Here is a 12,546-nt window from a genome sequence, read left to right on the forward strand (position 1 = left end):
CTCCCCGAGCAGGGCAGGCGCGGCGGGCGCGGGCGCAACGCCGCGCCGTGCCGCGCCGGCCGCCGCGCCAGCGCAGCCAGGGCTCTGCCAGCGGCTGCGCGACGGACACGGGCTCGCTGGCGGCCCTGGCCGGCGTGGCGGCGGCCCTCAGCCAGGACTCCGACAGCTTCTCCGGGGTCTGGCCGTGACCGCAACGTGGCAAGGACCGCTGCCATCTCACCGTGCGCCCTGCTCCTCTCCCTCTGAACTTCACGCCCGTCTGTCGTCCGCTCCTGATCGACAGACCCACTGCACTCCTTTTGCGGCGTCCACGCGGCGTGGCTCGCCGCCACTCGTTCAGAGAGGAACGCCTCCCTCCTCTAACCCTCATAGCCAGGCGCAGCTGCTGCGTCGATGCGATGCACGTCCCTCAGTGCGGGGCGTCCACCATAGAACAGACCGATCGATTGAAACGAATCATGCCCATTCATTCCTCTTCGCAATGCTCTCCCTGCTATACTTCAACTCGTTATCTGCACGGTCCACTTTTCTGTTCATTCCCTGGTACCCCAAATGCTCTTCCCCCATAACAAGGGCCTTTGCCGCCAGGCCAGACGGCAGCACTGGCTCGACCCACCCCCTTCCCGCATCTGATTGGTGGCCGAATAGTAGCGTCACCTGGTCGCTCTCGCTGTGTGTGTGTGTGTGTCTGTGTGTAGAGTCACATTCAAGTCACCGAGGAGGAGCATAACTTGACTTGATGCAAATTGTTGGAAAAGAGGCGCAGGCCCTGGTTGGATAAGAGGAGGTTGGCTCCAGAGCAATGCACCCATGTCAACCCGCCTGCTGCTCGCCGAGTGCTGCCAGACCCCCTGTCCAGAAGTTACAAGGCGCGACATCCACTCGCACCTCACCGCCTCGGGGCAGACGCTCGCCATGCAGAGGAGGGTGGGAGGCAGCAACACCAGAGACGGTCACACGCAGCATCACAGTCTGGACTCGCAAGGCTCTCCTCGCGCCCCATACCCGCTCACTTCCCCGCCTGCTTCCTCTGGCGTGCCTGCTGCGTGCGCATCGCGGAGCGCAGGTCGGCGGGAGGGGCGGTTCCCGGCGCGGCAGCCTTGCCCGCCCGCGCGATCATCTCCGCGATGGCGGCGTAAGGGTCCTCCGCCTGCCCATCGGCGGCCGCCTCTGCGGCGCGCGCCTTCCTCCGCTTCTTCTTCCTCCCACTCCCCGCGGCCACGCCCGCATCTGCGCTGCCGGCTCCTGCCTGTGATGCGCTTTCCACACGGGCCTGGCTGGGGTTGGCCGGCGCTGGCGTTCCTGCTGCCTCTGCCGCGGTGGTGGAAGGTCCAGCCGCCGGGCCTGTCGTGTCTCCCCCGGTACCAGTCGGCGCTTCGGCCTCCTCCATCGCGGCATCGGCCCCCGCATCGACCTCCAGGACTTCCGCCGGAATGTCGGTCTTCAGAGCGCCGCCCAATGCTCCATCGCCCTCGCTGGTCGCCGCCTCCTCTGGGGCCGGCTGCCGCTCCGGCATGGGCTCGTCGACGAGCTCCGACCCCGTAGACGCCGCCACGACCCCTTCATGCGCCGCTGCCTCCGCCGGTCGAGGCCCCCCACCCTCCGCGATCTGCATCGACCCACCCCCCGCGCTCGCCGCCCCCCAGCCGCTGGCGTCGCCCGGCGGCCGGGCCACGGCCAGCGGCCCACGCGGGCCCCCGGCGTGCCGCCGCACACGCGCCGCGGCCCTTTCCAGCTCGTGCGCCTCCAACGCGGCGCGCATGATGCGCACGCGCTCCTCGGCCACGCCGCGCCCCAGGCGCGCGCAGCGCAGGAGCTGCGAGGGCGCGCAGCCGGCGCCGCGCGCCTTCCGCGCGGCGCATACCTCGCCCTGTGGCGTCAGCACCAGCGCCAGCGCGCCGGCCGCGGCGCGCTCCTCGCGCGCCGTCGGATCCACCGCCAGGTGCCCGCCGGGGAAGAGCGCAAAGGTGACGGGCACGGGGAGGTGGTGCATGGACAGGGGCTGCGTCTCACCCGTCCCGGGGGGCAGCAGCGAGACCAGGCCGCGCGCCGCGCCGTCCACCCGCGTCGCGGGCGCCAGGTGCCCGCCGGGGAAGAGCGCAAAGGTGACGGGCACGGGGAGGTGGTGCATGGACAGGGGCTGCGTCTCACCCGTCCCGGGGGGCAGCAGCGAGACCAGGCCGCGCGCCGCGTCGTCCACCCGCGTCGCGGGGCGGCGGTGCGCGCACACCGCCGCCAGCGCGGCCAGCCCCGCGGCGTCCAGAAGGCCGCCGCCTGCGCCCATCACCGTCAGCGCCAGGTCCAGGTGCCAGACCTTGCGACCGGGGAGGACGGTGAGCGCCTCCAGGTCCACGGCGCGGCCGTCGCGCAGGCCGCGCTCCAGCGCCAGCGCCAGCTCCTCGGCCTCCGGGGCCGAGCGCGCGCCGGGGTCGGACCCCGGGGCGGCCAGTGGGGTCAGGCGCGCGGAGACGCGCAGGGAGCCCTCGTTGGGGCGGTCGGGGAAGGGCGGGCGCAGCGTGGCGGAGACCCCGGCGGAGACCAGGGTGTCCCCCAGCGCCACCACGCACCCCGAGTCGTCGGGGAAAAAGGAGAAGGAGGGGGTGCGGGAGTCGTAGGGGCCACGCCCGTCCTCACGCACGCCCGCGGCGATGGCCTGTGACCAGGGATTGGGTGGGTGGGTAGGTGTGAAGGGGCCCCTGGGTGGTGCCAGACGATAGGTAGTATAGGCAAAGCCCCATTCAACAACCCCCGTAGGCCATGTGCGGCGCTCACATTCTGGATGAAATCACGTTCTAGGTTGGAGAGTGGCCCGATCGCCATGGTCTGCCCTCCCGGCCCGCCCTGGGTTGCGCGGCAAGGTCGTGGGGAGCCGTCTACCGGCGCGGCGTCACGACGCACTATATACTTGGACCGTACAGTACATGGATCGAGACGAGCATATGCTTTATCTCGATAAAGCACTGCGCGCGCTGTGCGTCGCTTGCATGCAAATGTCCCAGTGCATCTTACACGAGCAGCGATGGGGGGCGCGCGCTCTGCACGGTAAACATCCTGTCTAGTGGGCCAGATCACAATTCAAGCCCCGACAGGGTATGGTCCCTCTCAAGGTGCACATGCAAATCCAGACCCTGTTCATATCCGAAGCCTGCTCCCCAGCTCTTCCAGGGCCGCCTCCTCCAGGATGAGGCCCAGGGCATGCAGCGCATGGGGGCTCAGCCTAAACTGAAGGTCTGGCCGCTCCAGGTCCTCCACTGCAGCGTTGGCCACCCCCTGGAGGGCAGGGCTCGGGAGGATTGTAGTGCAAGGTTTGGGCCGACCCTGCTGACTGTCGACGTATGGCAATTGGAGTCTGCCCCCTGCACAACCACAAGCAGGCCCCACCTGCAGTGCGCCCATGAGGTCCTGGGTGGCGGGCCTGGTCTCGGCCAGCCAGGGGCAGGGGGCGTGGTGGGGCCGGCACACCTCGTCCATGCCTCCCGTCAGGTAGAAAGAAGGAATGTGCACCTCGTGGTGCAGCGGGTGGCCCGGGTCCTCCGCTGCGCAGGTGGGCGGGGATTGGATGCCGGATAGGGGTGACTACCTGCCCAGACCCCATGCGTGAGCTTCCGTGGTCGCCCTCCACAGCCAGGTAGGACGTGCGATGCATCAGCGCAAGACTCCAGCCCGCCCGCTCCAATCTCCAATCTCCCCCTCCCCGGGATCGCACACTGCGCCCACCCGACCCTGACTCCAGCCCGCCCGGGTTCCTCGCTCACCGGGGGTTGGGTCCCAGGTGGCCATGGTCACCTCGTTCAGGAGTGGGCAGGACACAGACTTGGTGTCAGGGGGGTGCTGCCTGCACAGAGAGCACAGTCCGGCGTCGTGCGTCCCCTCGGCAGCGGCCCTCCATCCCCTGCTCGTGCCGTGCAGCAGCCGCACCCCCGCCAGGGCCCTGCAGGGGATGATGAAAAATCGGGGGAGGGAGGGTGCAGGCGAGGCGCCAAGGAGGACGAGCAGGCAAGGACGCGGAGAGGGAGCGGCGAGCCAGAGACAGGGGGCACGGCCTGCCGACATCGCCGTACGCAGAGAGGAAGGTGAGCCATGCCTGCCACAAGCGACGTGCACGCCCAGCCGGCGGGTGCGCGCGAGGGGCGGCCCAGCAACCGCCAGCCGGCACGAAGCACTCTCTCACCCTCGAGCCTGGGCGGACTGTGCGGCCTCCACCAGACCGTGGTGCAGCTCGAGGTTGCCGGGCCGCTCGGCGCCGGCCTCCTCGCCCCACTCGGAGCGCAGCACTGCAGCCACCGCCGCCTCCTCCACGCTTTCCAGCGCCCGCAGGCCGTGCTCCAGCGGTCGCACATGCCGGGCGAGCTCCACGCCCGCGCTGGTGCCGCCGCCGCTGGGGGAGGCGCGCCAGAAGAGGGTGGCGCAGGGCCCTGGGCGTCGAGGGGGTTTGGTGGGGGAGAGGGGGTAGTGGGGGGAGCAGGGAGTGCGAGGGGACAGCATGCACGCCGGGCAGAGGCTGCGGTCCAGGAGCCCTGGGCGGCAGCGGGGGCGCAGTGTCCAGCCAGTTACAGGGCGCCGGCGACGACAACAGAGGAATTCCCAGGCCAGGGAAGCTTGAGGCGCGACATTTGTGCGGCCACTTTCCCCTCCCCCCCCACACATTCTTCCCCATCCAGTCCAGCGGCTCACCCTGGCTGGGCGGCAAGGGGGCCGGAGGGGGCCGGGGGCGGTCTCGGGGGCTTTTTACACTCCCTACATCCTTCCGTTGGCTTTTCCCCAGCCGCCGCATCCTCTCGTCACGCTTGCCCAACCTATCCTCCTTGGCAGAGAGGTACACTGCACCCCCGCCAAAGGAAAAGGGGATGGGAGGCACCAGTTTGTGAGCGCGTGCCTTGCCCTCCCAACCCTGGGAAGACCACGGGAGCACCCCGCCGCGATGCAGAAGCCGAGGCCAGCCACGGCCGTGCGCGGTGAGGCCTCCATACGAGGAGTGAACCCACACGGGGGCATGCCCGTCGGACCCCTGGCCCGAGACCTCCCATCCCCTCGACCTACGCCCTCACCTGCCTTCTCACGCGGACCCTCCATCTGCCACCGGACCAACTGCCGCTCGCTATATCCGGTCTCCCTGGCAGCCCTGAGCCTCTCGCACCGTGGCCGGGCCAGTCCTGACAGCATGGGTGCCTGAGGAATGGAAAGCGGGGCACATGAGTGCGGGGGGAGGGGGCCGTGGAAGCGGCGGTTCCAACCCAGAGCAGGACCGTTTACCTCCACATGTCGGTGGTGCGCAGGCATCCAACTCTGAGGCCCAGATTGCACGGTGCAATCCCAGCCTCGTCCATGCCTGGCCTCCCACACCCAGTCGGGATGCCCAGAGTCGGTCCATCACCCTCCCCTCGCACCAGACGGCAGCCGGGGCAGAAGCCGCACGGCTTCCAAGGGTCTATCCACAGCTCGTCCTCGCGCCTGGCTGCCAGCAAGGCCCTGTGTTGTTCCTTTTTCTCCTCCCAGTACTGCAAGGGGCGGTGGGAGGTGGGGGAGAGGGCACGGTCAGGGCCGGCCACATGTGCATGACTGGCGGCAAGGGCCATGCAGGGGCCGGGCGTGGCGGTGACAGATCGCCGCCTGACCTGCCTCCGGGAGTTCAACATCTCAGGTCGCTTGGCGGCCTGAATGGCCTTCAACTTCTCGTTGTGAGCCACTACCACAGCGGCGCGCTGGTCGTGCCTGGGTGTGGAGGGGGAGGTGCAACGGCTGGGACAGGACGAGTGAGGGTCCGAGGGATTACCTCCGAGCGCCGTCGCCATCGTGGTTTGGTGCCCTGTTCCCAGCGACACATGAGAAGGGCAGCGGCGGGCCCGAGAATGAGGGTCAGCACAGGATCACAGAGCACCTCACCCCCGGCATGGCCCTCGCCAGTGTGAGCGAGGCCACTGGGCGACCTGGCCCCCCTCACGCCTCACCTCATCTGCGCCACCAGATCGAAGAGCTGAGGACCGTACAGCCGTGGCTGGGGCCGCCCATCTCCTGCCGTCCAGCCAGGTGGGTCCAAGGGGCGCGAGGGATCGGGGATCCCCTGTGCAGCCAGGACTCGACGCATGCCGGACAGAGCCGCCTCCCTGTCAGGGAAGTCCCTCGAGATGACAAGACGCTGCCTGTCACCTGCAGGCGGAGGAGGAAGGGGGGATTCAAGGCTGCAAGGTGACCTCAGAGGGCCCCACCTTTTGGTGACGACAGCCAGTGTTGGCCCTGTCCTCCCCAGGTAGCCTGCTGTGCCTGCTCACCTATGAAGACGGCGGCAACCCACTGTTCCTTGCGGACGTCGGATTTCCAGACCTGATGGGCGGGAAAAGGAAGGCTGCCTGTGGGTCATCTCTGGCGTGCCACATCCTTGAACGCTGCACAATCGCTGGAAGGCTCCACCAGACGCCGCACCCATCATCCATAAACAGTGAGAGCTGAGTAGCCCACATCCTTCCACCAGCCGCCACATACCAGGGCATGGTGGAGGGCGGCTGCATCTCCGCCAGGATCGGTACCTCTAGGCCCTCTGTCTGCATTCAAGTCCATAAGATTGTCCTCATCCGAGGCATCCCTCTGCGACTCTTCAACATTCTCAGTGTCATCTGGGCTGCTGCTGGTCTCGAGGTGACTCTCGGCTCCACTGCTCACATCTAGCTCACTGGTGCTGTTCTCGGACTCTGAAAAGGTACCAGTGGACCGAGGCGAAGGGGGGCTCTCCGACTCCGACGCGGTGGAGAGAGAAGGGGACATCGGGCCCTGCATGGGTGCAGACCAGTACAGGAAGGGGTGGGTGTGAACCTGGATGTGCCTGGTGGGTCGAGGGGGCCTCCGAGCACGTGGGATCTCTGGTTTTCGTGAATTAGCATGGATGGTTCGCAGCATTATAGCAGGGCGCACCAGTGCCACCTCTCTCGCGAGCACCATCATCAAGGCGCTAGGGCCAAGGATGCTGAACGTCATACCGTGCGCACCTTCTCACGAGTCACCCCGTTCCTCCATCAATAAAAACAACCAGGCCTTGTTTAAGATCCAGACTCACTGAAGGGTTATGGGTACCATTATGGGGCCTGTGGCGCTGCATTGGAGTCCCAGGTGAGTTCTATGAAGTATTCATAGAGATCGCTGTGGCAGCTTAGATTGCACGTGGGCAGACCCCATTGCCACTGATACCAAATTTCAAGAGACAAATACCTCCTACTGCTTTCCCTGGCCAATCGATGAACGCGAATTTGGTCAGAGCAACCCAATGAAGCACCAGATTAGTGGAAACTGGTGTCGCTGCATGGTTATTATATCTGCAGCGCTGTAGATCACTTCGAGCGAGCCATGTCGTCTCGATGACCAGTGACGTGAGCAGCCTCCCGCTGTGCCCCACTCTGCGCTCCAAGCTCTCGGCTGCAGGTTTTACCAGTGCTGCAGCTGTGGCTCAGGCTGACCCAGCGAGGCTGGCAGCAGGTGGGTTGGCAAGAGTCAGACGAGCATGTGGCTATCTCTCAGATTTTCCAGATGTAACTTTTCATCATGGACCAGCCCTCCCCCTGAAATCCACTAGATGCCGCAGTGACGCTGGAGGATGCCCAGAGGGCACAGCATGCGGCAGATGCCAGGACTCGCAGCGGCCTGGCCGGCGCCCTGTCAGCCAAGGCCCTGTATGACCGCGAGCGGCGCTCCCAGCGCATCATCACCTTCTGCGCGGGGCTGGACAGCATCCTGGGGGGTGGCGTGGGTCTACAGCAGATCACGGAGGTCTGCGGCGGGCCTGGGCTGGGCAAGACGCAGCTGGGGTGAGGCTGGGGGTTGACAATGTGTTTCTGTGTAAGTTGTGTGTGCGGGGGGGGGTCCTGCTGGCGTATGCCGATGGGGTATCTCTTGCCTCCATTCATACTCCTGCTGGGACACCGATGCATGCATGGGAACCTCTGGTCTTTTCCTTTGAACCTATGGTTTCCAAGGTTCCTCACCTGGGTGTCTCACAAACCAGCAACTCAGAACCCCTCAAGCCCCTCTGCTTTTCCCCCTCTCACACACATTCAGGATGCAGCTGGCCCTGGACGTCCAAATCCCCGACTGCTTCGGGGGGCTGGGCGGGGAAGCGCTGTACGTCGACGCCGAGGGCGGCCTGACCCTGGAGCGCCTGACGCAGATGGCCGACGCGCTGGCGGCCCACCTGCGCCGCGTCGCCGCGGCGCGCGCCGTCGCGCGCCGCGCCCAGGCGGCCGCCGCCCTCACCCGTGAGCGCATGTTCGACGCGGTGCACCTCTACCGCGTGCACGACCTGGCGGAGCTGCTGGCGGTGGTGGACGGGCTGGTGGCCACCTTGGCGGCCCGCCCCGCCATTCGCCTGGTGGTGGTGGACAGCATCGCCTTCCCCTTCCGGCAGGACCACGCTGACCTGGCGGCGCGGACGCGCCAGCTGGCGCAGCTGGGCCAGAGCCTGATGGAGGTGGCCGTCGCGCACGATGTCGCGGTGCGGCAAGGGGTGGGGTCTCCTTCATTCCTTGGTGCAAGAGGTTGGCGGCCAAGTCGTGGGAGGATCTTGCAGGTCGAAAAGCGCTGCGGCCTCCTTGGCAGGCCTGACCTCCATTCTCCTGGAGGCCGTGCTGCCCCACCACACTGCTGCCACCTCCCCCCCCCCAAAAAAATGCGCAGGTGGTGCTCACCAACCATGTCACCACGCGGCCGGGGGAGGACGGGGGGGCGCCGCCCCGCCTGATCCCGGTGCTGGGGGACACCTGGGCGCACGTCGCCACCTCGCGGCTAATGCTGTACTGGGAGGCGGGGGCGCGCCGCGCCTTCCTGTACAAGTCCCCCTCCCAGCCCCCCGCATCCTGCGAGTACCTGGTCACGGGCGAGGGGATCCGGGGCAGGAGGCAGCCTGCCAAGCGGGGCCCCGAGGGCGAGTGCCGCGGGGAGGCGGCAAAGAAGTGAAGCCTGTTTGAGGAAGGGCTACCCTGCTGCAGGGCCCCACCCGCATGCTTGGCATCCTGGCGTCGTAATGCAGTCCACCACTGCCCTGTCAGCGCAGAGCTTGTATGGCCCAGTGCTCTGCAGTCTGTGACAGGCTGCGTCTGCTGCCAAATGTTTAACAAGAATAGGCCATGTGAGGTCACGAGGGAACCTGCTCGAGGCCAGGGGCCTCAACTGGCAGTGACAGTGGGAGGCGTGTCATGTTTGCAGGGTCGAAGGGCATCCTCCTCGCTATTCCAGCTCCTCACGTTCAAAGCTCTCCAGCTCGCGCGGTGGCGACTCATTGCAGGCTGGAAGCAAGATGCTGTGGACCACAGGACGAGGCCTGGGTCCACCATGGCTCGGGGGCTCGCCAGTCGTGCAGGACCGTCGCTCCGTCCTCCGCCATGACCACCATGCGAGCAGCCTGCAGCCCAATCGCCAGCTCCGGCTCCTGGAGGTCCCCCATGGCCACCTCCACGGGTGCCTGTGTGCATGCAAAGGTGATCATTCCTGAGTTGTGGGGCCTGCGAGACTCGCCTTCCGCCACCCTGCCTGGCGCTGGCAACATCCCGTTGGTTCCCATTCCACCAGCGCACAGGCCTGTCGCACGTGGCGCATGGTGCCACTCGTCGTCGGCCCTCCGTTCCCCCGCACAAATCCTTTCACCTGACCCGGGCGCCGTGCCAGCGGCCCATACAGCGTGTCCCCCACCAGCGGGTGCCCAACGGCCGCCATCTGCGCCCTGATCTGGTGGGTGCGCCCCGTGACCAGTCGCACCACGCAGTCAATGACGGGGCCGCCGTGCACGCTTTCCAGCGCCGGCGCCGACTCCGCGCTTTCCATAATCAACGAGCAGGCAGCGGTGCCTGGGCGCGGCTCGTCGTGCGCCACGCTGTGGATGGGGCAGCCAGGGATGCGTGTGCCCACCGCCAGGTGGTGCGTCAGGAGGCCTGAGCGTGGGGTGTTTGGGGAGAAAGTTTGGAATGGAGCGAGGCTGGGACTGTTCGGCGTTTGCAGGGCCGGTGCTCGCCGGCTCCACAGGCGATGTGTCGGCCAACCGCACCAAAAGACATCCCTCCGACTGAGGTTGCTCAAGGACACACACACAAACACCCCAAGCCACGCTCCCGCACCCAGCCCAAACCAACACGCACCCAGGGGAGGGGGCTGGGAGCCGTGGCAGAGCAGGCGGTAGGTCTTCTGCACGCGCCCCGAGTGCTGTGCATCGTGGAAAGCGCGCACGGCCTGCACGCCGCGCCCCAGCACCACCACGCCCTCGGTGCATCGGTCGAGGCGGTGGATGATGTGCAGCGGCTGGGAATCGGTGGGCGGGGCGCACGGTGACGCTGGGCAGAGGCCCTGCTGCACCTGCGCTGCGTGAAAGGCCTGCGGGGAAGTGGGCGTGGGAGGGTGTGCGCAGTTCTGTTCCTGGTGGAGGGGGGTTCATGGGGATGGTCAGTGGCAGGCTGCGTGCTCGACCAGCCCCGTGGTCGGCCCTCCAGTCCCATGCCCTTCCGCGCCACGACAACACCCCTGACCTCCGTTGCAATGCCGCCGTCCCCACACCTCATACCTGGGATGCCTGGGTAACCACACTCTCGCGCGCATTGTCCACGGTGATGGGGACCGGGACGCCGCAGGGTTTGTTGACAATGACATGCTCGTCGGTGACGGCCAGCAGGCGCGCCGCCCAGTCCGCGCAATCGGCCGCGGGGAAGCGCTTGACATGGGCGTGCACGCGCAGGTAGGCGCCGGCCGGCGCCACGCTGGTCCTGGAGGCACGGCGAGGCGTCGACAGGCGGGTCTGGAGAGCGGGACAGGAAGGGTCAGGGGAGGTTTGGGGAGTCGGGATGGCATCAGAGGCTTGGGAGACGTCGTGCGTGCACCATGCGCGCTGGACCGGAATAGACCCATCGGCCAGCACAGAAAGACCACCGAGTAGCAGCAGCCGCAGCCCACCACCGCAGCAATCACCCACTGCCCCACATCGTTGCCGTGCTGCTTCAGGGCTGCCTGGCGGGCCCCGGAGGACGGCTCACAGGCCAGGGAGCCAGGCAGGGCAGGCGGTACGGGGCAGCAGTACACGGCCCCGATCTCTATCAGACCAGCCACAACGTCCTGAGGGACGGGGTGGCGGTTTTGGGGGGAGGCCATGAGGGGAGGGGCAAGGGAAAGCAGTGGGAGAGGGGCCAACCAAAGCCTTGCCGGCAGCACACCACACCTGGGGCAGCTGGAGGCCCTCGGCCACCAGGGTGCTCACGAAATCCTCCCGCGGGGCGAGCAGGTGCTCGACCCTCGGGCCGGGGTTTCTGTAGCCGGGGGGCAGGGGCGAGGCCAGGCACGCCCGGATGGTCTCGATGGGGTCGGGCATGGCCCGGGCACTCACGCCCTTGCTACACCCACCCCGGAGCACAGCCCTCACGCGCGCGGCGCTTGTTGAATACAGCATGCAAGGCCCCCGACATGCCGGGACTGCATACGTTTCGATCACCGCATCCGGTCGCGGTGGACGTAGGGTGTACAGATCAGCGTAGCAACTACATGCAACGCTCTCTGCAAACCTCCATGAATACTTCTCTTCCGAATTCCTCGGATGCCAAATCACCAGGCACTACTGCGGTTTTGAGCAGTTCTACATTCTACCCATGATACGCGAGAGCCAAGTTCATTGCGCTATGTGGCAGAACAAATACATTCAGGACTGCATGCCCGAGATAGTCTGGCATTGCGATCCCTGCATGTGAGCTCTGCGTCCACCTGAGCAGCTTGGGCCGGCTCATGCCTCGCCCCAGAAGCCCACCTTCTGGGCAGGTGCCACCCAGCGCGTCTTGTACACGCTCTCCTCTGCCTTGTACTCGGGGTGCTGCGGGATGAAGACAATCAGAGGGTGAGCAGCACGATGGCAGGGGCTATTCAGAATTGCACGGAGAGGCGCGCCATGCACTGATAACAATGTTCCTAAACTCACATTCTTCATGATCTCCTTCTGCTTCTTCTGGAACTCCTCGTTGGCAGCCACCCACCTGTATGGTTGGAAGAGTGGCATGTGGGCACACAAAACACTGCGATGTGGAACTGGCCTTGCAATTGCAAAATAATCAGCCCACTCATTCTTAGCGAGGAGCATCCACCCACCCATGCCACCTCACCTCCTGTCCTCCTCTGCCTGCAGGAACGGTACCAGAGCTCTGCGGGAATCCAGCTTCTCCCGCTTCTCATCCCGGCGCTTGATGTTGCCCTGTCCCACCTGGTAGAAGCCATATGCCATGACAGCAGCTCCCACACCAAACAGGGTAAAGCCGGCAGGTCCGGAGTTTGGAAGCCTTCGTGCATACCGCACCGCCGGGAAACCACCTGGTGGGGGTCCGTCCTGCACTATGGGCATGTCCTTCACGGACTGCGGTGAGGGAGGGAGGGGAGTCGGTGTGAGCATGGTGTACTCGGCGTCAGCAGTGACGCCCTAGCCCATAGAAAAAGGTGCAACCTGCACAGTAGACACGCCAAAAAGGTTACTGGCCAACATACCTTCATTCCCGGCGCGCCTCGCCGGAGGAACTCCGTCATCGTGGCCTCGTTGCTTCACGCCAG

General features: G+C 66.3%; 7 protein-coding genes across 7 annotated transcripts in view; 2 read left to right on the forward strand and 5 right to left on the reverse strand.

Annotated features, from left to right (window-relative positions):
- Positions 1 to 188, forward strand: part of F751_2324 (Transcription factor MYB1R1) — a gene marked incomplete at both ends in the record, with an annotated part of 2,543 nt that extends 2,355 nt beyond the window's left edge. The window contains one exon of the mRNA XM_011399192.1: positions 81 to 188. Coding sequence (XP_011397494.1) covers positions 81 to 188 — 108 coding nt within the window. The remainder of the gene's footprint in view (positions 1 to 80) is intronic.
- Positions 189 to 653: 465 nt separating this feature from the next.
- On the reverse strand, positions 654 to 917 carry F751_2325 (hypothetical protein; the record flags this gene model as incomplete). Its single annotated transcript, XM_011399193.1, has 1 exon — positions 654 to 917. One exon carries the CDS (start codon positions 915 to 917, stop codon positions 654 to 656), a length of 264 nt encoding a protein of 87 aa, XP_011397495.1.
- Positions 918 to 1,009: 92 nt separating this feature from the next.
- F751_2326 (Exosome complex component RRP45) lies at positions 1,010 to 2,820 on the reverse strand (the record flags this gene model as incomplete). The annotated part of the gene is made up of 3 exons (XM_011399194.1): positions 1,010 to 1,609; positions 1,772 to 2,653; positions 2,773 to 2,820. 3 exons carry the CDS (start codon positions 2,818 to 2,820, stop codon positions 1,010 to 1,012), a joined length of 1,530 nt encoding a protein of 509 aa, XP_011397496.1.
- A 312-nt stretch (positions 2,821 to 3,132) lies between these two features.
- On the reverse strand, positions 3,133 to 6,759 carry F751_2327 (hypothetical protein; the record flags this gene model as incomplete). Its single annotated transcript, XM_011399195.1, has 10 exons — positions 3,133 to 3,270; positions 3,382 to 3,536; positions 3,756 to 3,931; positions 4,172 to 4,415; positions 5,049 to 5,169; positions 5,388 to 5,498; positions 5,616 to 5,712; positions 5,949 to 6,147; positions 6,270 to 6,321; positions 6,658 to 6,759. 10 exons carry the CDS (start codon positions 6,757 to 6,759, stop codon positions 3,133 to 3,135), a joined length of 1,395 nt encoding a protein of 464 aa, XP_011397497.1.
- Positions 6,760 to 7,346: 587 nt separating this feature from the next.
- Positions 7,347 to 8,937, forward strand: F751_2328 (DNA repair protein RAD51-like protein 3; the record flags this gene model as incomplete). Its single annotated transcript, XM_011399196.1, has 4 exons — positions 7,347 to 7,464; positions 7,562 to 7,793; positions 8,044 to 8,476; positions 8,659 to 8,937. The coding sequence occupies 4 exons, from the start codon at positions 7,347 to 7,349 to the stop codon at positions 8,935 to 8,937; spliced, it is 1,062 nt and encodes a 353-aa protein (XP_011397498.1).
- Positions 8,938 to 9,256: 319 nt separating this feature from the next.
- Positions 9,257 to 11,329, reverse strand: F751_2329 (RNA pseudouridine synthase 6, chloroplastic; the record flags this gene model as incomplete). The annotated part of the gene is made up of 6 exons (XM_011399197.1): positions 9,257 to 9,442; positions 9,625 to 9,908; positions 10,113 to 10,272; positions 10,532 to 10,762; positions 10,945 to 11,076; positions 11,180 to 11,329. The coding sequence occupies 6 exons, from the start codon at positions 11,327 to 11,329 to the stop codon at positions 9,257 to 9,259; spliced, it is 1,143 nt and encodes a 380-aa protein (XP_011397499.1).
- A 405-nt stretch (positions 11,330 to 11,734) lies between these two features.
- Positions 11,735 to 12,522, reverse strand: F751_2330 (NADH dehydrogenase [ubiquinone] 1 alpha subcomplex subunit 13; the record flags this gene model as incomplete). Its single annotated transcript, XM_011399198.1, has 4 exons — positions 11,735 to 11,821; positions 11,927 to 11,981; positions 12,108 to 12,355; positions 12,484 to 12,522. 4 exons carry the CDS (start codon positions 12,520 to 12,522, stop codon positions 11,735 to 11,737), a joined length of 429 nt encoding a protein of 142 aa, XP_011397500.1.
- Between the last annotated feature and the right edge of the window lie 24 nt (positions 12,523 to 12,546).

This window comes from Auxenochlorella protothecoides (genome assembly GCF_000733215.1).
Source record: "Auxenochlorella protothecoides strain 0710 unplaced genomic scaffold scaffold22, whole genome shotgun sequence".
Lineage (NCBI taxonomy): Eukaryota > Viridiplantae > Chlorophyta > Trebouxiophyceae > Chlorellales > Chlorellaceae > Auxenochlorella > Auxenochlorella protothecoides.